At 39.3% G+C, this 26,357-nt stretch overlaps 1 protein-coding gene across 2 annotated transcripts; it reads right to left on the minus strand.

Moving 5' to 3' along the window:
- Positions 1-894: 894 nt before the first annotated feature.
- On the minus strand, positions 895-23,077 carry LOC127934251 (sialic acid-binding Ig-like lectin 13). 2 transcript variants are annotated; one of them, XM_052531513.1, is made up of 8 exons: positions 22,912-23,077; positions 22,691-22,755; positions 21,911-22,273; positions 9,871-10,179; positions 9,515-9,772; positions 2,682-2,775; positions 2,578-2,599; positions 895-2,367 (listed from the first exon to the last, which is right to left on the minus strand). In XM_052531513.1, the coding sequence occupies exons 2-8, from the start codon at positions 22,743-22,745 to the stop codon at positions 2,206-2,208; spliced, it is 1,263 nt and encodes a 420-aa protein (XP_052387473.1). In that variant the 5' UTR covers positions 22,746-22,755; positions 22,912-23,077; the 3' UTR covers positions 895-2,205. The 2 variants fall into 2 exon arrangements, with proteins under 2 accessions (XP_052387473.1, XP_052387471.1); XM_052531511.1 differs by having other exon boundaries at positions 9,850-10,179.
- Positions 23,078-26,357: the final 3,280 nt, after the last annotated feature.

The following is a 26,357-nucleotide window of genomic DNA, read 5'->3' on the forward strand; positions in this document are numbered from 1 at the left end:
GGAGGATTTTGAAGAGTGATATTTTTGGAAACAGAAACAGAAAAAGACAAACACTGTAATGTATGGACGAGCAAGAGTAAGGGCAAGGGGCTCAGAGAGAAGAGCAGGCCCAGTGAGAGGAGCAGGAGCAGTGAGAGAAGCAGGAGCAGTGAGAGATGCAGGAGCAGTGAGAGGTGCAGGGGCAGTGAGAGTAGCAGGAGCAATGAGAGATGCAGTGAGAGGTGCAGGAGCAGTGAAAGGAGCAGGAGCAGTGAGAGGTGCAGGAGCAGTGAGAGATGCAGGAGCAGTGAGAGGTGCAGGAGCAGTGAGAGAAGCAGGAGCAGTGAGAGGAGCAGGAGCAGTGAGAGATGCAGTGAGAGGTGCAGGAGCAGTTAGAGGAGCAGGAGCAGTGAGAGGAGCAGGAGCAGTGATAGAAGCAGGAGCAGTGAGAGGAGCAGGAGCAGTGAGAGATGCAGTGAGAGGAGCAGGAGCAGTGAGAGGAGCAGGAGCAGTGATAGAAGCAGGAGCAGTGAGAGATGCAGTGAGAGGAGCAGGAGCAGTGAGAGATACAGTGAGAGGTGCAGGAGCAGTGAGAGGAGCAGGAGCAGTGAGAGGTGCAGGGGCAGTGAGAGGTGCAGGGGCAGTGAGAGGTGCAGGAGCAGTGAGAGGTGCAGGAGCAGTGAGAGAAGCAGGAGCAGTGAGAGATGCAGTGAGAGGAGCAGGAGCAGTGAGAGGAGCAGGAGCAGTGAGAGGAGCAGGAGCAGTGAGAGATACAGTGAGAGGTGCAGGAGCAGTGAGAGGAGCAGGAGCAGTGAGAGATGCAGTGAGAGGTGCAGGGGCAGTGAGAGGAGCAGTGAGAGGAGCAGGAGCAGTGAGAGGTGCAGGGGCAGTGAGAGATTGTTTTTATTTTACCCCCCCCCCCCCCCTTTTTTTTATCTGGGCTTTTTGCTGTTGTTGTTTTTTGTTCAGAATGCTCTTATGTGTTTCATGGATATTTTGTTCACTGTAAGCAATACTGTCAAACATTTTCTGTTCTATCATACTGTGTTTATACTGTACCTCCTGCAGTAAACAGTAAAGGAAAAAAATAGCTTTTTACTGCAATGCTTTTGAATGTGAACATTACTGTAGATTTGGACATACAGTTCCTAACCAAGAAATTTAGTGTAAAACAGTGAATTGCATGTTTTGCATCCAAATACCTGTAAAACTGAGACTGAAGTCTATGCAGTTTTTGTAATGTCAACAATAGCCAGTATTTTGAAACCTGGTGTACTTTGATTGACTGCATGTACCTTTTGAGGTGAAAACAAGTGTTATTCTTTGACAGAATAATTAAATTTTGAGTCAGATTTCCAGTGTTTTGGTAAAGTTGGTGTGTGCAGAGAAAGATGTGTTCTATTTTGAAATGAAGATTTAGTATATATTTAACAAAATGTGTTTTTGAGAAGAAAATTATCCATTTGGCCAATTGTGTTTTGCAGGTGTTAGTCTGTGTTAAGAGTTTAGAAAAAGTATCTGAAGTATGGTTAAGCGCTTGTTAGCGATTGAAAAAAAAAACTGTAAGATTAAAATTTGGCAGTGTCAGCCAGCTGGCTAATTCTCAACTGCAGTCCTTTGGCAAGATGTTTAAATACTTTAAAATAACAAAAGAAATAACAAGAATATATCAGCACAATAACTCAATAATATATATATATATAAACATTCCAGACAATTAATAAAACACAAATTAAATAGTCCAAACATACTCAACCCATGCATTTGGCTGTCTGACAACACAACAAGGACATGGGGCATGTTAGCAGCTGGTTAAATACTGTATTTAACTCTAGTCTATTATTTAATATCTTATGAAGTGAAAAGCTGTGTTTTTTTATTTTTATTTTATTTAACACGGATAAATTCAAATAAATTCAAACCACTGCATCCGCTAAAATCTGTAAAAGCATGAAGAGAATTATATCACATAAAAATTAAAAATGAAGATACAGGTAGTTCACTGACATTTGGTGTTGAGGTACTGGAGAACTTTCATTATTTGAAGTTAATAGCGAGGATATGATTCTGAACATAATAGATATAAATGACTTTTGAGAAGTTTATTCATGTATATGCAGCTAATACTGATTCAAATGATCACTACTGACATCCAGAGACTAATTGTTCAGTGGTGATCAATGAATGGATCAATGAATGGATGTTTTAAACAAACTACTTTTCACTTCAACAGTTTGCGTAGATGGTTTCGTCGTGGAGATCATGTTTGAGTGCGTATACAGGGTTAATGGTACAGGTTTTCTCATCATTTGGCTTTGACTGGAGCTGCTTATTTTTCACTGCACTTGCAGACATGTTGGCATAAATGTTCTGATCTTGGTTCGTTTCCTGAAATGCATTGATAAATTAGCTGTGAACGCCTATTGTGATAGTTTTGTGATAATTCTCAAACAGGCACAATACAAAAAATCTAATATATATATATATATATATATATATATATATATATATATATATATATATATATATATATATATATATATATATATATATAACTTCATGAAGAACATACTGTAGCATGGCAGAAATCATACTTACACTCATGATTGCCTCTTTACACCTGCATAACCAAAAAAGAAAACATTATCTCAAATAATATATAAAATATATAATAAATTTTTTTAAATGTAGTAAGATCCTACCTTCTGTAAATCATAACAATAGTCATTGCAAGAAGTGCAAATATAAGTAGTGATAAAGCTGCCAAAATTGAGAGAAAAGCAGTGAAGGATATGCCTGCAAAAACAAAGGAGCAGTATTAAGATTTAACTCTAAATTTAAATTTCTCTCTCTCTCTCTCTCTCTCTCTCTCTCTCTCTCTCTCTCTCTCTCTATATATATATATATATACACAGTACAGACCAAAAGTTTGGACACACCTTCTCATTCAAAGAGTTTTTATTTTAATTATTTCAGGAGATGGATTTACAGTATGGTAAGAGTCGTTAACAATTCCTGTATGTTGCTGCCTGTGTCTTGAGTTTGAGGTACGTCACATTATTTTTTAAAACAGTATGTCCAGCTACTGCCAGGGTCGAGCAAATCCATGAACTCATTCATAATCCAAGGTTTTTATTTAGCACAGTGGCTAGATTAGCAAATAACCAGACGCCACCTGATTCAAATATTCCATAAACGTTTAATAGTACTGATTTTTTACGACTTTAATAGTAATGAATTTCTACTTATCACTTCATCTAAACCAACAACATATTTATTAGATCCTGTACCCAGTAAATTACTGAAAGAGTTGTTACCTGTAGCTGAAGAACCTTTCTCATCTTTAAGTCATGTCCGAAAACCATTCAAGCTGGTGGTTATTAAGCCTCTTATTAAAAAAAAACACAACTAGATCCTAGTGAACTGTCAAATTAAAGGCCCATTTGAAATTTTTCCATTTATGTCTAAATTTTTTGAAAAAAGTCTGCTCAATTGTGCTCCTTCCTGCAAAAAAAAAAAAAAAAAAAAAAGATCTCTATGAAGATTTTCTGCGTCTCATTGCTATTTTCACTTGACCTTAGTGCTGCGTTCGACCCCATAGATCATGACATGCTCATAGATGGATTACAAAACTATACAGGTATTCAAGGGCAGGCTCTAAGATGGTTTAGATCCTACCCGTCCAATCGCTACCATTTTATTTACTGTATTTAAATAGGGAGTCATCTCATTTATCACCAATAAAATATTGAGTGCCACAAGGATCTGTCCTAGGTTCTCTGCTATTGTCAATATACATGTTGCCCCATGGTAATATTAGAAAATATAATACTCAACTATTTATCTCAACGAGACCAGATAAACGTTCTAAATTATCTAAGATAACAGAGTGTGTTAAAAATTTTAAAGATTGGATGACCAATAATTTTCTCACGTTAAATTCGGATAAGACAAGAGATAAGAGATATTACTTATTGGACCAAAAAACAGTATACAGAATCTCGTAGATAACAGTTTGCAACTAGATGGATGTACTGTTACTTTCTCTACAGTCAAAAATCTGGGTGCTATATTAGACTGCAACTTGTCTTTTGAAAACCAAATTTCCCATGTTACAAAAACTGCATTCTTCCATCTTAGAAATGTTGCCAAGCTACGAAACATGTTACCTGTTTCTGATACAGAAAAGCTAGTTCATGCATTCATGACCTCTAGACTGGACTATTGTAATGCACTTCTAGGTGGTTGTCCAGCATCTTCAATAAACAAGCTACAGGTAGTTACCCCAATTTTACCATCTCTGCACTGGCTACCAGTTACGTTCCATATCAGTTACAAATGATTATTACTTACTGTGGCAGGGAGGGCGTGGTTTAGCGAAGTTTGCAGCGGGAGAGAGGATCAGGAGACGAGCGGTAAGTGAGTGGTTTGGGCAGAAATTATTATCACCTGTTTCTTGTTCTAGTAATTGGCGTGGAGAAGGTATAAAACGCCAGGAGAGACGGAAGCAAGTGAGAGAGAGCGGGACTGCTGACGGGAGTCGAAACCTGAAACCGGAAGCCGGAAGCCGGAAAGCGAAAGCACCGAGTGAACGCAGCAAAATAGAAGTCACCATATGGTGTTTGAAAACGTTTGTTTAATTTCTGTTAATAAATATACGTCAGCAGTCCAGCCGACCCCTTGTCCTCTTCCTTACCCATACGAACTCACAACACTGGTGCCGAAACCCGGGAAGGAAGACGGACCGACGCCGCCGCCATGCAAAGCCCGTCCTCCACGCCGCTTGCGGACATAATTTTTTCCCCCTCGCGGTCCTCCACCGCGAGCAACACCCCCACCTACTAACTCTCTCTCCCCTTCTCTCTCTCCCCCTTCTCTCTCTCGCCCTGTCCCTCTCCCTAGGTCCTGTCCACCTGGCCCTCCTCGTGTCCCGCCCCGGGGGCGGAGCGGGACGGACCAAGGCCGCTTCGCGTATACAAGGGCCCCGCCCAGGGGGGCGGGCCTCGGGGCTGCGGGAGGGGACAGTACTTCCGTCTCTCCGCTCTCTCCACGCCAATTCACCTCTCCACTCCCTGCCATTGGGGCAGCGGGTAGGTCTGGGCTGGCCTGTTGGCATTGCGGGGACCCGGAGCATTTCGTGGACAGGTGTCCAGTGATGGAGGTGGAGATGATGGTCCGGGTCCCGGACGACCCACGGGCCACCCCCGGTCAGGCTGGCGAGTACCAAATTCCCGTGAGTATCAAGGGGGGTACATACCCGGCCTTGGTGGATTCAGGATGCAACCAAACCTCAATCCATCAAAGCCTGGTTCAACCGGGGCATTGGAAACAAGCCGTGTGGTTAAGGTGCGGTGTGTACACGGGGATGTGGTGGAATATCCGGTCGTCCCAATTTTGATTCAATTTCGGGGACAAAAACATAGTGTGGAGGTGGCGGTTAGTCCCCACCTCCGGCATCCAGTCATTTTGGGGACGAATTGGCCCGCGTTTACAGTTTTATTGGGGTTGTTATGTGCGGATGCCTCTTGGGGAAATATGGCACGGAAGGGGACCGCGCGGGTGCAGGTGGGGGAAACTGAGCCAGGACCGCTGAGGCCGGCTTCAGGGGAACCGAGTGGAATCGGGAGACTAATTCTCTCGGACCACGATGACTTTCCCCTGGAGCAGTCTCAGGATGAGACGCTAAAACATGCGTTCCAGCAGGTCCGCACCATCGATGGCCAGCCTCTCCGACCAGCCCTTCCGCTCTCCTATCCCTATTTTGCCATTTTAAAAGACCGGTTGTATCGAGTGACCCAAGACGCTCAGACAAAAGTAAATACAACCCAGTTGTTAGTTCCAAAGAGCCGCAGGGAAATGCTTTTCCATGCGGCTCATTCTAATCCTATGGCGGGCCATTTGGGACAGGCAGCCACACTAAATCGCCTCATGACCCGATTCTTCTGGCCGGGCATTCATGACAATGTGCGCAGGTGGTGCGCGTCTTGTCCGGCATGTCAGTTGGTGAACCCACCGGCCGCCCCAAAAGCGCCGTTGCGCCCTCTCCCATTAATGCAGGCCCCCTTCGAAAGAATTGGTATGGACCTCATCGGGCCATTAGAGCGATCGGCACGAGGACATCGCTTTGCATTAGTCATAGTTGATTATGCAACACGATATCCTGAAGCTGTGGCCCTCTGCAACATTTCGGCTAAAAGTGTTGCGGATGCCCTGTTTCGTCTTATCTCCCGGGTGGGGGTTCCAAAATAAATCCTTACTGATCAAGGCACGCCGTTTATGTCACGTACGCTATGCGAACTATACGGATTGTTGGGCATTAAGTCGATTCGAACGAGCTTCTATCACCAACACACGGACGGCCTGGTCGAACGATTAAATCGCACTCTTAAATCCTTGATCCGTAAGTTCGTTCAGGAAGACGACAAAAATTGGGATAGGTGGCTAGATCCCTTGTTATTCGCTGTGCGAGAGGTCCCACAAGCCTCCACGGGGTTTTCCCCCTTCGAGCTTCTCTATGGACGCCAGCCCCGGGGGGTGCTTGACGTTCTGAGAGAAACTTGGGAGGAGGGACCATCTCAGGGCAAAAACGAAATTCAATACGTACTGGACTTGAGAACAAAACTCCACACATTGTGGCGGCTATCAAGGGAGAATTTGTTCCGATAGGAACGGGGCGCATCAGGTTTACCATCTCAATCTCCTTAAAAAATGGAATGAGGCGGAATCAGTGATGTTGGCAACGGTGATTGGGGGGAGGATGATCTCGGGCCAGAGGTCTCAAACCACAATCTCTCGCCCTGGCTCCAGGTGGAGATCACCTCTCGCCGTGCCAACTCACTGATTTAACGATTAATGATGTCTTTTCGCCCCTACCGGGCCATACTAACCTAATTCAGCACCATATCGAGACCGAGCCGGGCGTGGTAGTTCGCAGCCGGCCGTATCGCTTACCTGAGCACAAGAAAAAAGTAGTTCAGGCTGAATTAGGAGCTATGCTTGACATGGGGGTAATAGAAGAATCCAACAGTAACTGGGCGAGCCCGATAGTTTTAGTTCCGAAAACGGACGGCTCAGTCCGGTTCTGTGTGGATTATCGCAAGGTGAATGCTGTGTCGAAGTTCGACGCGTATCCAATGCCGCGGGTTGAAGAGTTGCTTGATCGGTTAGGCACGGCTCGCTTTTATTCGACATTGGACTTAACGAAGGGTTATTGGCAGATCCCCTTGTCTCCATTATCCCGAGAAAAAACCGCTTTCACAACGCCGTTTGGTTTACACCAATTTGTTACCCTTCCCTTTGGCTTGTTCGGGGCGCCTGCAACCTTTCAGCGCCTCATGGATAGAATCTTGCGGCCCCATGCGGCATATGCGGCTGCCTACCTGGATGATATCATTATATTCAGTAATGATTGGCAGCGGCATATGCAGCATCTGAGGGCTGTTCTAAGGTCGCTGAGAGGAGCGGGCCTCACGGCCAACCCAAAGAAGTGTGCGATTGGGCGAGTGGAAGTAAGGTATCTGGGCTTCCACTTGGGGCATGGACAGGTGCGTCCCCAAATTGATAAGACAGCCGCTATTGCGACCTACCCACGTCCCAAGACCAAAAAGGAGGTGAGGCAGTTCTTGGGGCTGGCGGGATATTATAGGCGGTTTATTCCTAATTATTCGGACCTCACCAGCCCCTTGACTGACCTCACTAAAAAGGAGGTGCCAGATACGGTCCAGTGGACGGAGCCGTGTCAGCAGGCTTTTACCCAGGTCAAGGCTGCTCTATGTGGCGGGCCGTTATTACACTCTCCTGACTTTTCTCTCCCTTTTCTGTTGCAGACAGACGCGTCGGACAGGGGGCTGGGGGCAGTCCTGTCCCAGGAGATAGAGGGGGAGGAACGGCCGGTGCTGTACATTAGCCGCAAGCTCTCAAAGAGAGAGGCTAAGTACAGCACCATTGAAAAAGAATGCCTGGCCATCAGGTGGGCCGTCCTCACCCTCCGCTATTATCTCCTGGGACGGGAGTTCACCCTCTGTTCAGACCACGCTCCGCTGCAGTGGCTCCACCGCATGAAGGATACCAACGCGCGGATCACTCGTTGGTATCTAGCTCTTCAGCCTTTTAAATTCAAGGTGATCCACAGGCCGGGTGTTCAGATGGCGGTGGCTGACTTCCTCTCCAGGAATGGGGGGACGGCTCCCCGGCCTGAGTCGGGCGGTGGGGGATATGTGGCAGGGGGGGCGTGGTTTAGCAAAGTTTGCAGCGGGAGAGAGGATCAGGAGACGAGCGGTAAGTGAGTGGTTTGGGCAGAAATTATTATCACCTGTTTCTTGTTCTAGTAATTGGCGTGGAGAGGGTATAAAACGCCAGGAGAGACGGAAGCAAGTGAGAGAGAGTGGGACTGCTGACGGGAGTCGAAATAGGAAAGCCGGAAAGCGAAAGCACCGAGTGAACGCAGCAAAATAAGTCACCATATGGTGTTTGAAAACGTTTGTTTAATTTCTGTTAATAAATATACGTCAGCAGTCCAGCCGACCCCTTGTCCTCTTCCTTACCCATACGAACTCACAACACTTACCTATAAGGCCCTTAATGGTTTAGATTCTGCATACATATCTAGCCTTCACCGCGCTACAATCCATCACGCTCCCTAAGGTCACAAAACGCTGTACTTTTGGTAGTTCCTAGGATAGCAAAGTCCACTAAAGGAGGTAGAGCTTTTTTGCATTTGCCTCCCAAACTCTGCAATAGCCTTCCTGATAACGTTTGGGGTTAAGACACACTCTCTCTGTTTAAATCTTGATTAAAAACACATCTCTTTCACCAAGCATTCAAATAATGCATCTCATAATTTGTGACTGCAGTCATATCTGATCAAATGCACATTATTATTCTTTAGCTTGTGTTAAACTAATTAATTTTATTTGGTTGGAATGGCAGCTACGCTAATTATGTCTCTATTTGTTTCTCTGTTTTGCCACAGTTAACTAGTAAGCACAAAATTACCAAAGACTTGTTAATGGCATCTCATTCTGGCTCAATATCTGTCCTCCTCCTTCTCTATCTCAGTTCCTCTTTCAATAGGATCATAGACTTTTACTTTCTTATCTTGATAGTGCTTTTTGAGGACAGCCTTAAACTGATTTAAATCTAAAATAAAATGTTACTGACCATCACCAGTTCATTTGGGTGGTAACAGGTCTGAGAACAGTTTTGTATTCACTGGTGTTCCTCAGGGCCCGATATTAAGCCCTTTAATATTTTTTATCACCACTTGGACATCATTTGCCTCCATTGTCATTTTACAATTATTATTGTTATTTAATGATCCAGATTTTATCCCACATAGACTGCTTTTGTGCTCACGATGTGATGAATTTAAGAAATGTGTCTAGTGATCATAAACATAAAAACTTTTAAAATTAACAATTTTGGAGAGATCTAAACTTACTGAAAAAGTGTTCTGATTCAAGACTTGGGGCAAAATGATTGAGAAAAACTGAAGTGTAATAATGGTGAAACTCTATAGTTTCAAGCACAGACTGACCTAGGACATTGATCTGTAAGTTTGTGGAGTTCATTGCACCGTATAGATTCTGTGCCTCACAAATGTATTCCCCAGTGTTATCATGGGAAGCAGTGAAAGAAATCACATGTGAGATGCCCAATTCTTCCTCTAAACCTGCTCTCTTCATGAACCAGCTGTGGACCGCAGGAGGGTTGGCTTTACTTTGACAGGTGAGGGTCACATTATCACCAAGCCAGACCAAGTCTGTGAAAGAGATCCATGTTTCCTTCGGAGGATCTGGGGCAGGAAAAAAAAGAAACAGTGTGTAGGCTATTTTCAAAACAAACAACAATAAAAAAAAAAAAGCTACAAACTGTGTTTGGTTAAAATCTCACACTCCACACTGAGGATGACCATCTTGTGGCTGAGCAGGGGTCTGTCCTCTCTGTGTAGATTTTGAATAGAAACACAGTTCACTTTCAGCTCATGATGGTGTAACAATGGGATGAAATTCAAGATGGCAGAAACACTCTGAGTCCCATCAGCATTCATCTGTGTCCTCTGTGTTACGTTACCACCTAATGCAGGATCCCAGATTACATTTGGAGGGCGACTGGGGCAGGGAGCTGGAACAGTGCAGGTCAGATTCACCTCCTCACCCTCCCTGAGCACCGGCACAGTCACATCCGGCTCAGCCAAGGAATCTACCAGAATATTGAGAGGAGAACATAGTAATGGTATTAATTTATAGAAAGCTTTTTTCCAATCAGTCTTAACATTCTCTTAACTGTAAGTGCAGTTGTCACAGATGTTTTAACTTTATTGCATGTCTGCAGTATAACCAAAATCAAAAGTTTTTTAGTTATTGTTTGTTGTAATTTTTTTTAATCATGATATATATAAATTTAAGATTGTGAGAAAATGGTCAGATTTTTTTAAATCCTGTGCTAACAAGCTTCCATACTTTAAGATACATATTGCAGCAGAAGGTAAAAATTTAGTGGAGAGTGGGGATGATTGAAACATGTTTTGCATTTCCTTCAGATTCTCAGAGGCATTTTTTATTGGAAAGCCAAAATGTTTATACAGTAAAGCCACATCTTTCAGCTACTCACCCAAACTGCTGTAACATGTGTCATAATATACAATATATAATATACAACAACTCTTAAATAGACAGTCAAATGTTGCAGCGAACCCCATAATAGGGACGGTTGCAACAGTCCACAGAGGCAATTGTCACATTCATTAAAATGTAATTAAAATCATTCTTAAATATAATTTTGCAATTTTTTTTTATCTCATTTTATTTGTTTACAGACAGGGTCTTAAATAAGTTAAACTGGCTGTATAAAAACTAAGAATAGTAAATGAAAAAGAAATCAAGTAACATCCATGATTAATTACATTTGGTTAATTAATTACATGTATGACAATACATTTTAACTACAAAATATCAATTTAATCAAAATCAAGACACAAATAAATCATAATAGTCTTCTGTGAAAGTTTACTGAGCTGGGGTCAGTTTAATAAAAATAGCCATTATGTTAAGAGTGTCTTTAAGAGCTAATTTGACTAACAGTGAACCAAGTGGTTATCAGTCTTACTTTTCAGATTCAAATTAGACAAATCTACCATTTATGAAACTGACTTTATAAGTAAGTCTGTGTGCATGTGATGTATGTGTGTGTGTGTGTGTGTGTGTGTGTCAGAGAGGGTGGGAGAAAACGAAATTAGTCCACATAAGACTGCTTTTTAAAAACCTTTTTACTTAAACATGTAAAGATACCTTACTAATGAAAAGGGTTCTTTATTAATGCATACAACTATAAATGTGTAATGCTATGGCAATAAACACCTGTTCCTGTTTATCCATCCCAATGATCTAAAGGAATTTATGTTTGTTGGGGAATGTGTTTTTCTTTTTTTTTCTTTTCTTTTTTTTTTTGTGGGGGCCTTTGAAAACTAAAATGTGAAACCTGGTAAGATTATTAAAGGAGATAAGGGAAGTTTTTATTTAAAGTTTTTACATACACAACACATTTCAAGAAAAACATTAAAACATAAAGGAAATAGAAACTTTTTTTTTTTTCAGAAAAGAGTAAAAACGGGTCGAGGTATGTATTTAAGTGTTGTTAAAACAATTTAGAAACTAGATAGAGTTGGTTACAAGTTAAATAAAAAGAAAAGTAGGGTACTGACCATCTATCTAAAACAAACTAACAAAAAAGTATCAGATATGTTTGTTAAACAGTACGTGACAGTCAAAATCTTGTCATTGCAATTGAAAAACTATTTAGAGTTTGTTACTAGTTAGAAAAGAAAAATAGTGACTTATCTTACCGTATTTTAAAACAAAAAAAGTAAAACATATAAAGGGTTTTCTGGGGTTGTAACTCATTTGCAGGATAATGAGTTTTGAGGGATCTTGCATTGTGAACTTTGGTTTTGTGTGTCAGCTAAAGTCCAGTGGTTAAAAACAGATCATGTTCAGTGATCAAAGGGTATCAATTTAAACTATTTTATGACAAGTGTGAACTTTGATAAAGTTTAGCCAAAAGATCAATGACTGGTGAAAAGGATGTGAAACCTCTTGAACCTTTTTTAATGACAAACATCTGGAGAATTTACATAGGGGCATCGGGTGGATTGTTAGATAAAGTTCTTGAAGATAATATTTTTATACGTGTTTTTAAAAAATATATAATATAGAGCTGGTGAATGGGATTTCACAGATGTTCAGGTTGAGATTAGATCGGGTCGAGGGTTGAGGGTGATTGTTTTTAACAAGGCGGTCTATGCTGTAGGAAGATGTTTTATTTTTGTTGATTTATTTTCTTTAGTTACATTTATTTTTATTCACGCTTAGATTTTTCAAGCCTCAAAATAAACACACTGCATATGCAAACAAGTACACAAAAACAAACATACAATCACAAACAAACACACACACACAACATATACATACATGCAAACAAACACAAACATACAATTGCAAAAATACGGACTTAAACTTACAAACAAACAAACACAAATATACACCCAAACTCAAACAAGTACACAAATAAACAAAGGTACAAAAACATACATGCAAAAACAAACACTCATACATACACACACAAACATACATGGTGATTTAGGGGCGGCAGTGGCTTAGTGGTTCATGTAGGTTGTCTACAAACCGGAAGGTTGGTGGTTCGATCCCCGGCTCCACCTGACCAAGTGTCGAGGTGTCCTTGAGCAAGACACCTAACCCCAGCTGCTCCTGACGAGCTGGATGGCGCCTTGAATGGCTGACACCGCAGTCGGTGTGTGAATGAGAGTGTGAATGGGTGAATGTGAGGCAAATTGTAAAAGCGCTTTGGATGCCCATGTGGTCTGTTGAAAGTGCTATATAAATGCAGTCCATTTACCATGATGTTTTTTTTTTTTCGAGGGGAAGTCGTGGCCTAATGGTTAGAGAGTCGGACTCCCAATCGAAAGGTTGTGAGTTCGAGTCCCGGGCCGGCAGGAATTGTGGGTGGGGGGAGTGCATGTACAGTTCTCTCTCCACCTTCAATACCTAGACTTAGGTGCCCAAGGCATCGAACCCCCAACTGCTCCCCGGGCGCCGCACCATAAATGGCTGCCCACTGCTCCGGGTGTGTGTTCACAGTGTGTGTGTGTGTGTACACTGCTCTGTGTGTGTGCACTTCGGATGGGTTAAATGCAGAGCACAAATTCTGAGTGTGGGTCATCATACTTGGCTGAATGTCACGTCACTGAATGTCACGTCACTTTCAATATGCTCATTTTTTATTTATTTATTATTATTTTTTTTGGGGGGAAGTCGTGGCCTAATGGTTAGAGAGTCGAACTCCCAATCGAAAGGTTGCGAGTTCGAGTCCCGGGCCGGCAGGAATTGTGGGTGGGGGGAGTGCATGTACAGTTCTCTCTCCACCTTCAATACCATGACTTAGGTGCCCTTGAGCAAGGCATTGAACCCCAACTGCTCCCCGGGCGCCGCAGCATAAATGGCTGCCCACTGCTCTGGGTGTGTGTTCACAGTGTGTGTGTGTGTGTTCACTGCTCTGTGTGTGTGCACTTCGGATGGGTTAAATGCACAGCACAAATTCTGAGTATGGGTCACCATACTTGGCTGAATGTCACTTCACTCACTCACTTCATACACAGAAGATATAAACATGCACACAAACATACAAATGCAAACACAGACTAGAGGTACTAACATGACAGTAAAAACTAGGAGACAAAGCATAAGGCCTAACAATTACAATTGGGGGGGAAATAAGATGAGAATGGTGAAACCGCAGTAAACAAATTCAAAAAGAAAAGAGTAAGCAGTCATGGAAACATATACAATTGTTCTGGTTTTAAAGAATAAGGTTATGAAAAATGTTACTCTTTATATCTCACAATGACACAGTAGCACCATTAAATATGACGGTAGATGAACGTTCAATATATAATATTCGATTTAGAATGCGGCTCTGATGTGACCTATCTCTGTAATAAACATTCCCATTTGCTAACTAACTATTGGAATTTATGATGTTAAAACATATTTCTATACATGAGGACAAAAACTGCTTACCGAGCATTTTCATAAAAAGAAGAACAAAATATTAAGACGTGTTTGCTGGATCAGACTTAAAAGACAGATGTCTAAAACACCGGTATCAAAGTATTGGTGTGGACTGAATTAAAAAGACACAAATCATCACACCTTTCACTTGAAATGCCTTATCAGAGTCTTGTTAGAAAAGTTTGAAGTGTAATAGTTGCATAGCGAACAGAAAAACACAAATACTTTTAAAATAATTTCATGCTTGGTTTATGGTACCGTGTTATTCCCCAATTTTTAGACAGGCCAAAAAGATGACCAAAAAGATCTATAATTTGTTTAGTCTTAAGGAGGAACTCGTAGAACGACTGCCATTTCATTGATCAATAAAAATCCATTCTTTTGCTGTCGTTCTTTTGAGAGTTTAACCCTTTAACCCTAATTACAGAATAATGCAATATCGGAAAATTATCAGACAAGAGTGAATATAAAACACCAGATTTACAGTTTTTAACAATAGCTATGACTGTTTTTTTCAATACATTTAACAAGTTTCCTAAACTCTTAACGCACCAACACACCTAAAACACGGTTAAACGGTTAATTTCATGCTCAAAATCACACATTGTAAACTACACCCCAAAACTAATCTTCAAAATACAATAATAAACTAACACAATACACTATGTCTAACAAAACACTGCAAACTTGTTTCAAAATCAAATAATTATTCAAAACACTAACACGTTCTCTTCCAACAGGAACATTTAAGTCTGCATAAATATAAATAAATATAAGCTGAAATTACAGAAACTGCATTATTTTATGTGTCATGTCTGCCCTTATACAATAGACAGTATATTGTATTGATCATAGATTGTGTTTTGCACTGTAGTTTCTTTTGAAGCCTCTCTACATTTTTGTTCTGAACTTTTGTTTAGTTTAGTAAATGCATGCATTTTGTTTCTTTTGCTGCAGAAATTCAATACAAAAAATTAATGACCATCTCAGAGTAGCTTTATAAAATGTACAGTTTGTGTAAAAAAATAAAATAAAATACAGAAACAGAATTGCTGCAGTAAATAAATTTGTCATTTATTTATAATTTATGTCATTATGTGAAAATACAAAATTTACAGAACAGAAAAAGCCACATTAGAATAAAAAGTAAATAAATAAATGTGGTCTAATCTGCCCAAACTTCTAAGTTTGTAAGTTAGTTGTAAGTTAGTCTTAGAACATGATGTTATCTGTTCTGACATACAGTGTGAAGGCATGTGTAAATTTGACTGTAAAATTACATTGTTTTGGTCTTGGTTGAACATGTCTGTAAAAGAAGTTCACAAATTTTAAATGTGTGTTTACTGTATGCATTTTGTATCAAAGCAACAAGAAATGTGTTAAATGTATAGCCTGCACAGACGGATGTTGTGCTAACTGTGTTAAAAGTTTAGGAAACTTGTTAAAGGTATTAAAAAAACTGTCATAGCAACTACATGCCATATAACTCTCATTAGAGTATTATTATGCTCAAGAATATGCTCAATAAGTTGACGTATTTGCAAAGACACTTACAGTACAGCCAGTTTATCTGTGACCATCAAAATAAAGTGTTGGCATATATTTACAGTAGCAGACATACTAATACTCTAATGACTGCTAGATGATATATAATTGCAGAGTTACTTATCATCATTTGTATAAAGCGTACAATCAAAATAATCAAACTGATATATTACAATAAAAAAGTTTTCAAAGCAAACGTGTCAAATTACACATTCCTCTGATCTGATATTTGATCTTATGGCTGTTTGAAATATATTTTTTTAAATTATTATTATTATTATTACTTATAACTGCTCTTTGACCGCTTTAAGTAGCATCAGAAAAATGGCAAGATATGAGACTTATAATACATTATAACTATGAGAAATATAATCCATTGTAAAAGTGGATGCAATCTGTTCATTGTGTTATAAATCATCATACTGTTAAAAGCTATAACCACTAATAAGTAAATATTATATTTAAAAAAAAATGTTCTTATGAATATTTATGAGATGATACAACGTATTATAGGTTTTGTTTTATAATGCATTTTGAAAACAGTAACGTTGAAATTTACACATATTTAACACGTAGTTAAAATCTTAACACGTCTGCATCAGTGAGATATCAATGTCATTACAAACCGTCAGATGCATCAGCTTGGGGTGATCAGATGGACTAAATATTTAATTGTTTGTTATATCAATTATTTGTTTAAATCATTGTAAACATTTGGACTGCTTCTAATCTTTGCTTTAGAGCATCATGGTTTTAGGTTTGAAAGATTATTTAACTTATTTGTTAAAACAAAAGGTACATCATTGTTCAATCATACTACTTTCCATCATCTTATAGTGATGCTAAACATTTTTATTTGTACCTAAATGTTTTTTATGAGACTATTAAACTATTTTTAACTATATTGTACTTTACACATATTTAACACATCTGTATCAGTAAGATATTTGTCAAAAACCATCAGACACATCAGCTTGGGGATGATAAGTAGGACTTATTGATTATTTTATTATTTCAACTGTCCATTATTTGATCAAATCTAAACTTATATAGACCAGATATTTTATTAATAAAATAAAACATTATACTGTGAAAAATAAATGTGCTGCATTCAAACGCTGTGGATAACAATTCCGTTTTAAAATGAGTAATAATCTGTTGTAAAGATGCTCTCCATCATCTTGTAGAGACCTAATGTGAGGCTAAAAGTTTTTATTTGTAAAAGTTTTGTATGCGACACCATAAAAGCTGAAATGTTTAAGTGCAGGGGTTGTTTATTTGTGCGTGTGTGTATGTTTCCTTTTTTTGTGTGTGTTTGTGCACGTTTGCGTGTTTGTTTGTGTTTGCATGTATGTCAGTCGATATCTTTTTGCTTGTGGTTTTGCTGTATGTTTGTGTTTGTGTGTATGCATGTTTATATATGTTTGTGGTTGTATATATATGTCTGTGTATATATATATGTATATATGTTTGTGTGTGTGTGTGAGTGTTTGTTTTTACGTGTATGTTTGTGTTTGTACATTAGTTCGTCTGTTTGTGTACTTTTTGTTTTAGTTTTGTTTTAGTTTGGGTGCATATTTGTGTTTGTTTGTAATTTTTAGTCTGTATATTTGCATTTGTTAGTTTGTGTTTGTTTGCATGTATGCTTATGGTGATTATATGTTTGTGTGTGTGTGTACTTGTTTGCATTTCTAGTGTATGTTTCCATGTATGCTTATGTTGTGTGTGTGTTTGTGATTTTATATTTGTGTGTGTACTTGTTTGCATTTGCATTGTATGTTTGTGTTGAAGCTTACAAAATCTAGGTGTGAATAAAAAAAAGAAATTACTAAAAGAAATTAAAAGCTTTCTGAAAACACCTGTTAGCTTGCAGTTTAGCGATCTCCACTTCAATATTCTATTCTCCGAACATTGTAATTCATCAGGTGTTTATTCACACAAGAGAGAGAAAGAAAGGAGAGAGGCTGTGCACATCTGGATTACCTCCGTTTTGTCGCATTTCTCTATTAACAGTGAAGCTGTGGCTTTAATTCCTTTAGAAACAATGATGTTACCAGCTCCTTGTTGAAAAAGATAATGTAGCTCTTGAGCGATTAAGCTATTTATAGTTTATAAAAATATGCAGGGCAGTGCTAAAAAGTTTGTTCGTGAATGTCTGATTGCACACAAGGCGTGTGACTGAGCATGTGTGTGTGTGAGAGATACAAAAAAGTTAGTTTAGAACTAAGTAGTGTATAAGTAGAGAGTGCATTAATTTGTGCAATAATAACCTACCATCAATGTTAATATGTTTATATATATTAATAGGAGTACATTACAATAGAAAATTATAAGAATGAGTAAATTATTATTTATGGGCTTAAAAACAGAATGCAAACAATCAGAATGTCGTACGTGGTGGGGAGTGCCCATTTTAAACATTAAACATATCCCATTATCTATATTGTACTGTGGTATAGTTATGGAGGCCCTTCATATTGCAGAGGTCAATTGCGTATAGCACTGGCCCTAAAGTATTCAGTGTTTCATAAACAGCAGTTTTACAAAATTCTACTGAGGTAAACAAATTCAGTGCAGTCCTGTATCGTGATATGTATCATATCATGACTTTGTTGGTGATACATTGCCCTACTTCCTACAGCATAGACCGCCTTGTTAAAAACAATCACCCTCGACCCTCGACCCGATCTGATCTCATGACCTAATCTACATACCCCCCCCCCCAGATTCAAAGTAATCTGATCCATCCCCCTCACTGTCTTGATGAAAGGCTCTAATGGTAAACAGAGGATTAATCAGGGTTTCCGCAATGTATATTAGTCTAAATAGTGGTGACCCGGCCCGCTGCTCCTTAAACGTGCACTAAGTGATTTTAGAAACACGCTTTTGACTGCAGTGTCTGACCGAGTCCCTAAACATACTTGTAGCCAATCAGCAGTAAGGGGTGTGTCTTGTCCTGATAGCGTGAATAGAGCGCTCAATTTGAGTGCACAGAACGCATTTTACATAACATTAACATTTAGTCATTTAGCAGATGCTTTTATCATTAGCATATTAGACTAATTTTGAGAGAAAAGAGTAACATTTTTGAGAAACAAAACATTAAAAAGAAGGTTTATGATCAGGCAAGATGTAGGAACTGCGTAAATATCGGAGGAGCTTTCCAGTGGTGGGAAGGGATTGAATCAGACGCCGAGGTTGCTTTTTTTCTTTTTGATAAGTGAGTAACGTTGATTTTGCTTTGTTTCACACAACCCATCCATGTTGGTTTTTGTTTGAATATGCTTGTGTATCATCTTCACTTTTTTCCCGCAATCGTCAATGCCAAGGTTGCGTATATACATGTGGGGTGAAGATTTCAAAATAGGGGCGAGGTACGATGGCTGAGAGAGCTCAATGCGCTCCAACTTCACAAAACATATTCAAATAGAAAAAGCACCAGCAAATTAAGAAACCATCTTCATCAGTTTGACAGCACAAGTGCTGCAAATACTCGCAACACGACGAAATACAAAAACAAGCTGCAAATACTGAACACAAACAAAATTACTCCAACAAAACATTTTTTTCTTTTTTCTCTTTTTTGCATATTGATTACCATTTGTATAACCACAGTTGTTCAAATACCATGGTTAAACTATGGTTAGAGTAGTAAATCCATGGTTAATTTATAAAAAAAAAGGCTAAGGAATCGTATGACCAGGATATTAAAATAAACAAAGATCTTTTCAGAGCAAAAACTGATTAAATATGTCCCAGCCATGTTTGTCACTTTACGGTTCCCTTAAATATTTCCGATGTAGTCTGTTTTTTTTTTTAGCATGTTTCTTTCTTTTCTTGTGTTGTGAGTATTTATAGTGCAAGTTGTCAAATTGATGAAGATGTTCTCTTAATTTGCATATGTTTTTTGTCATTTGCAGCACGTTTAGCTCTCGGCCGTCGTAGCAGGTCCTGTTGGTGTATCGCCGTGTTTATTTTGGTGCTAAAGAATTGGGTCTGGCTGAACCACAATAATAATCGAACCATTATTTCACCCACGTTCTCACTACACACTGTTCTGTTGTCAGTAAACAAATATGACAATGTTTATGTTCTAAGTGTGTTTATGTGCTACGACTCCTGACCCTGGGGTCCAACGAGGAGCTGGTAGCTGCCGCAATTGTGGCTATATCGGTAACCATAGTGATCATATACAGGTGCATCTCAAAAATTTTATTTTATTTATTTGTAGTTCAATTTTAAAAAGCAAACTTTCTTATATTCTAGATTCTAGAGTTTTTTGTTTTAATTCTGATGGTTACGACTTACAGCTTAGAAAAATAAAACATTCAGTACCTCAAAAAAAATGTAAAAAAAAAGAATTCAAAGATCAATCAAAAAAAAAAGAAAAAAAAAAAAAAAGATTTACAAAACAGAAATGTTCAAGATCTCCAAAGTAGGTTTAATTATGCACTCAATACTTGGTTGGGGCTCCTTTTGTATGAATTACTGCTTCAGTGTGGCATGGAGGCGATCAGCCTGTGGCACTGCTGAGGCATCATTGAAGCACAAGTTGCTTGGATAGTGGCCTTCAGCTCCTCTGTATTGTTTGTCAGATGTTTCTTATCTTCCTCTTCACAATACCCCATAGTCACATCCTCTGTGAGGTTCAGGTCAGGTGAGTTGGCTGGCCAATCAAGCGCAGTAAAATCATGGTCAGCAAACCACTTGGAAATGGTTGTGGCACTGTGGGCAGGTGCTAAAGTCCTGCTGCAAAACGAAATCAGCATCTCCATAAAGCTTGTCAGCAGATGGAACCATAAAGTGCTCCAAAATCTCCTGGTAGATGGCTGTATTGACTTGATAAACCACAATGGACCAAAACCAGCAGACATCATGGCATCATCACTGACTTCAGAAACTTCACACTGGACTTTGGATTATGTGCTTCTTCAGTCTTCCTCCAGACTCCAGACCATGATTTCCAAAGGAAATGCTAAATTTACTTTCATCTGAAAAGAAGACTGTGGACCACTGAGCAACAGTCCAGTTATTTTTCTCCTTATCCCAGGTGAGATGCTTCTGACGTGTTTTCTGGTTCAGGAGTGGCTTGGTTCTAGGAATGTGACAGCTGTAGAGCTGTGTCCAAGCACGTTAATAGAGAGGCGAACAGAAGGAAAATTACACTTACATTTATGCATATAGCAGACGCTTTCATCCAAAGTCACTTACAGTGCATTCAGGCTTTAAATTTTTACCTATCATGTGTTCCCGGGGAATCGACCCCCCAACCTTGTGCTTAATACCGCAATGCTCTACCAACTGAGCTACAGGAACACTTTTATGTGGTAGAAAAAAAGTGTACAAGCAATAGGGATAACCGCACCCTGGAGAGGATTATGAAAAAAAAAAAACATTCAAAAATGTGGTGGAAATTCACAAAGAGTGGACTGCAGCTGGAGTCAGTGCTTCAAGAACCACTATGCACAGACATATGCAAGACATGGGTTTCAGCTGTCGCATTCCTTGTGTCAAGCCACTCTTGAACAACAGACAGAGTCAGAAGACTTCAAAAAGGACTGGACTGCTGCTATGCTCTCTGATGAAAGTAAATATTGCATTTCCTTTGGAAGTCAGAGTCCCAGAGTCTGGAGGAAGAGAGGAGAGGCACACAATCCACGTTGCTTGAGGTCCAGTTTCCACAGTCAGTGATGGTTTGGGGTGCCATGTCATCTGCTGGTGTTGGTCCACTGTGTTTTCCCGAGGTGCAAGGTCAACACAGCTGTATACCAGGAAGTTTTAGAGCACTTCATGCTTCCTGCTGCTGACCAGCTTTATGGAGATGCAGACTTCATTTTCCAACAAGACTTCGCACCTGCACACAGTGCCAAAGCTACCAGTACCTGTTTTAAGGACCATGGTATCCCTGTTCTTAATTGGCCAGTAAACTTGCCTGACCTTAACCCCACAGAAAATCTATGGGGTATTGTGAAGAGGAAGATGTGATATGCCATACCCAAGAATTCAGAAGAGCTGAAGGCCACTATCAGAGAAACCTGGGCTCTCATAACACCTGAGCAGTGCCACAGACTGATCAACTCAATGCCAAGCTGCATTGCTGCAGTAATTCAGGCAATAGGAGCCCAACTAAGTATTGAGTGCCGTACAGGCTCATACTTTTCATTTTCATACTTTTTAGTTGGCCAAGATTTCTAAAAATCCTTTCTTTGATAGTGTCAAAACACAAAGATTTGATGCCACTCAAAGACTTTTGGTTTTTGGTAATATCTTGGTGTATTATTAAAACATTTGCTCTGCCTTACCTGACACACTTATTTGCACAGCTTTTGTTTCAGTCACTTGGAAGTTCTCAGCTTGAATCCTGAAGAAGTAACGATCTGAATGCAGGCTGGTGAGGTTCCTCATGACAGAAGTGCAGTTTTTCTTTCGTAGGTCACCCACCACTTCCATCACAGGCTCCTTCTGACGTTGATCGATGGTGAAACCATCTGTGTCGTAGAGTGACCACAGAGATCCTCGTCTCCATGTTACTTCTGGTGAACTTTCAAGAATGTTTTCTCTCTCCTTTGAAATGTTGAATAGACAAGGAATCAGAAGGCAAGAGCCACTGGTGGTGTTGAGGGATTTGGGGATCGATACTTTCAGGGCTGACTGACACCAAGCAGCTGGAATACAAATGTGCTATATTTAGACTTATATATATATATATATATATATATATATATATACACACACATTTAAATAAGTTAATTTAATTGTATTCATTTTACACACAAACACATACCTATACAACTATTTGAAAATCTGGAATCTGAGGTTGCAAAAATTTTCAAACATTGAGAAAAACTGTTTTTTTTACCCATACAGTGTATTTTTGGCTATTGCTACAAATATACCCACGCGACTTAAAACTGGTTTTGTGGTAAAGGATCACACACACACACACACACACACACACACACACATATATATATATATATATATATATATATATATATATATAGGTATATAGGTGTATGTGTTTACGTATAAAATGAATAAAATTAACTTCATGGTTGTCAAACAAGAAATAAAAGCCCAACCTGATATAATAGAGCTGAATACAAGAAGATCTGCAGCAAACATTCTGAGAGTCATCTGAAGTGAGCTGTGTATTTAGAAATCAGTTTAATTAGTTAGAAATTAGTTTAAATGTACATGATGACATTATATAAACATTTATTAATTGATTGTCTGTCGTAAATTTATTTGAGCACTTTACAATTAAATAAATTTCAAATTTCAAACAATTATGGAATTTTACCTTCAATAGTTTTTCATGAGACTTAACAGCAGCACAGACAGTGACCTGTTGCTTCAGTTGTGGTGGAGTCACAGTGTCTCAACGGAAACTGCAGTTCAACATCTGCCCCTTACCACCAATACAACTAATTTTATTACCAGCAGCATATCTAATGAAGAAGTGAAAGATGTTAAAATCTATGTTAGATTGTGATTAGATTTGGTCTTAAATCCAAAAAGCAGAAGTAAAGTAAAATGTTATTCTAAACAACCTATTAAACAATTGTATACAATGTAATAATAAAAAAAATAATAAATGATAATAATGTTTGGGTTTCAGGCATGAATTTTTTTATTAATTAAATTGTTTGCGTAAGAACAAGGGTCCCCATTTAAAGAAATAAAAACATCAGGAAGAACAAGAAACCTGAAAAAGATACACATAGCTGGATGAAAAATAACCTATAATATGATACATTGTAGCTAAATATGTTAATACTTGTATTTCAGATTAATAAACATTAGTGTAACATTAGTAATTATGCATAAATTAATATTGCTTTACTCTGAACTTGCTCTTGTTTTAAACTGTTTAATACTGAGGGGCTTCTGAGGGGAAAAAGCCCAGCTGTGGTCCTTGCAACAACAGCTTAAAAACACAACTTACACAGGAAGCTGTTGGTGAGACTGTAATGAATGTTGCGCTTTGTTTACTTTGACTTTAATGTGGTTGGGTTTTGCCCCCACAATAAAAAAAAAAAAAAAAAAAAAAAAAAACACACACTACCCACACACAATTTCAAGAGCAGAGAAAAGGAGATTCAAGCATGATTTTATGAAGAAAATAAAACAGAAGAAAAAGTCAATTTATTTAACAGATGATGGAAGAAAAAAAAATATTATTCTTGTTAATTTCAAACCATCTATCAGACAATTTTTATATCAAATAAAATGGTGCAAAAGGGCAGCGCTAATATTCTGTAAAACATCTCCTTTTGTCTTCCAATAATAATAAAAAAAAAACAATTAATCATATGGATTTGGAATGACAGAGTTTTCATTTTTGAGAGCGTTACGTCCCCCTCTGTGTCTAGGGGTGACAAGGGGAGTAACATATGCCATTTAAGAAAAATTAACAATTGTGTCGGTGAACTTGCAAAAACAAAATTAGTTAGAGAGAGTTGACTATCTGTAATCCCAGCACTTACACTTATGGAAACTCTTCAAGATTTTATTTACAATGTGAAGTCTTTGTACAGCATTAAAGGGTAAGGGAAAATTAGATGTTTAACAATATGGATAATTAAAAAAAAAAAGAATGAATAAAGACGCTTGTAGCTTCAGGAGGGGGTTAAGGCCAAAATAACAAAAAAAGGGGATGCTAACTGAAAACAAAAGTAACCTACTGTAACTTACCTAGCGAACAAAACATCAAAATCAACAACATGTCTCTTCCCTGACTTCCTCACTGTTCCACAAAACCAGGAAAAAAGCATACATTGATAAAATAAAAGTGGCACCCACCTCCTTACTGCGTCTGCAGGCAGAAAAAAAAAAAAAAAGAAACAAATTTCTAATCACTTGAAGATACACTACAGGCCCTGATCACACAATAGCAATCAAATACAACCGTCTTTCTTAAAGCAGCGCCACTGCTTAAACCATCAACTGGGAAAACAGACAAGCCAAACTCTTTGGTGTAGTGTCCGTTCCCTCGGTTTAAATACAAGCTCCTCTCCACAGCTCTGACGAGGAACAGGTGACATCAATTAGGTCTTCTGTGAGAGGACAGGGAGGAACAGAGAAAACCAGCAAAAACTACACCTCCCAACAGGATGTCAGGCATCAATGAAGCACAGTTACATACTGTATTATCAGCAACAATGACATACGTCTTAGGATGTAACACCCCCACCCATAAATTTACAGATTACCACTGTAATTTGTAATAATGCAACAAAACATGTACTCCCGTACAAAGAGGCAAAGTATCCACAGGTCAACTGTCTGCACTATTGGTTCTGGACAGTGCATCTGCAATGACATTTTCGGAACCCTTTTTATGACGAATATCCAAATTGTACTCTTGTACAATGAGGGACCAGCGCATCAGGCATTGACCAGAATTACACATTCGAGATAAGGTCAGGGGATTGTGGTCAGTATAAAGTAAACACTGGGGTACAACTACCTCCAACATAAACTTCAAACTGTTGGAAAGCCATGAGGAGAGCTAAAGTCTCTTTCTCTATGGTGCTGTAATTCTGCTGACATTTGGATATTTTTCTAGAAAAATAACATACTGGGTGGTCCACTCCAAAAGCATTTTCTTGCAGGAGAACTGCTCCTACTTCAGCTGCACTGGCATCTATTTGCAACTGGAAAGGCAGGGTGAAGTCTGGGGCAAGCAAGCACAGGGGCATTACACATAATGTCCTTTGCAGCAGCAAAAGCGTTGGCACACTCTGCACTCCATAGGAATTTCTTAAAGGGACTCACAAAAATAATTCTCACAAAATCCTCTGTAGTACCCTACCATACCCAAAAATCTATGCAACTCTCGTTTCACGAGTTCACACTTACATATAATTAGCTGAAGTATTATAATGCATATTTGGCGTGCTGTCCAGGGAAGGGGCTCAGAGCTCGGGACGGCCCGAACCTAGAGTACCCCCCCTCCCTGTATATAAAAGTGTAAAATGAACTCTGGTGGAGGGGGGGATTAGGGGTGCTCCGATCACGATCGGCCGATCGTTATGCGCATCTCGTCAGTAAAGCCGGTTTTCTAATCAACGGTTAATTCAATCAGGTGCGTGATTTCACATAGAGCAGCTGTTACTACACAGAGCCGTTGTTAATAGATTAGATGCGCAAATCCACTTCATTTTCAGCGTTTTTTGGTGCATCTTCTCTATTAACAACGGCTCCGTGTAGTAACAGCTGCTCTATGTGAAATCACACACCTGATGCAATTAACCAGCTGATTAGAGAACCGGCTTTACTGACGAAATGCGCATTAACGATCGGCCGATCGTGATCGGAGCACCCCTAGGGGGGATGCTGATAAACTGTCAATGGAGACAGGTAGGCTAATTCATCTGTATTTATACCCTAAGGTTGATTATCTTAAGTGATTCCACCTGTGCTAATTAGGCTAAGTATCTGACGTGCTTCTCCCGAACCTTGTTATGAAACTACATTTATTTATGGAAACTGGAAAGTCCAGGATGGCTAACACTTTAGTCTTCACCGGGCAAACTTGACCATGGCCAACTTTCTTACCCAAGTATGTAACAATGGCTTTTGCAAAATCACATTTCGCCAGATTCAACGTCAACGAAGCTTCAGCCAAACGACTAAAAACCTCAGTAAGTGTCTCTAGATGGTTTTCCCATGTATCTGGAAAGATCACTACATCATCCAGATAAGCTTCACAGTTGGCTACTGCAGATAAAAGTCTGTGCATCA

The sequence above is a fragment of the Carassius gibelio genome, chromosome A18, assembly GCF_023724105.1.
Source record: "Carassius gibelio isolate Cgi1373 ecotype wild population from Czech Republic chromosome A18, carGib1.2-hapl.c, whole genome shotgun sequence".
Taxonomy (NCBI): domain Eukaryota; kingdom Metazoa; phylum Chordata; class Actinopteri; order Cypriniformes; family Cyprinidae; genus Carassius; species Carassius gibelio.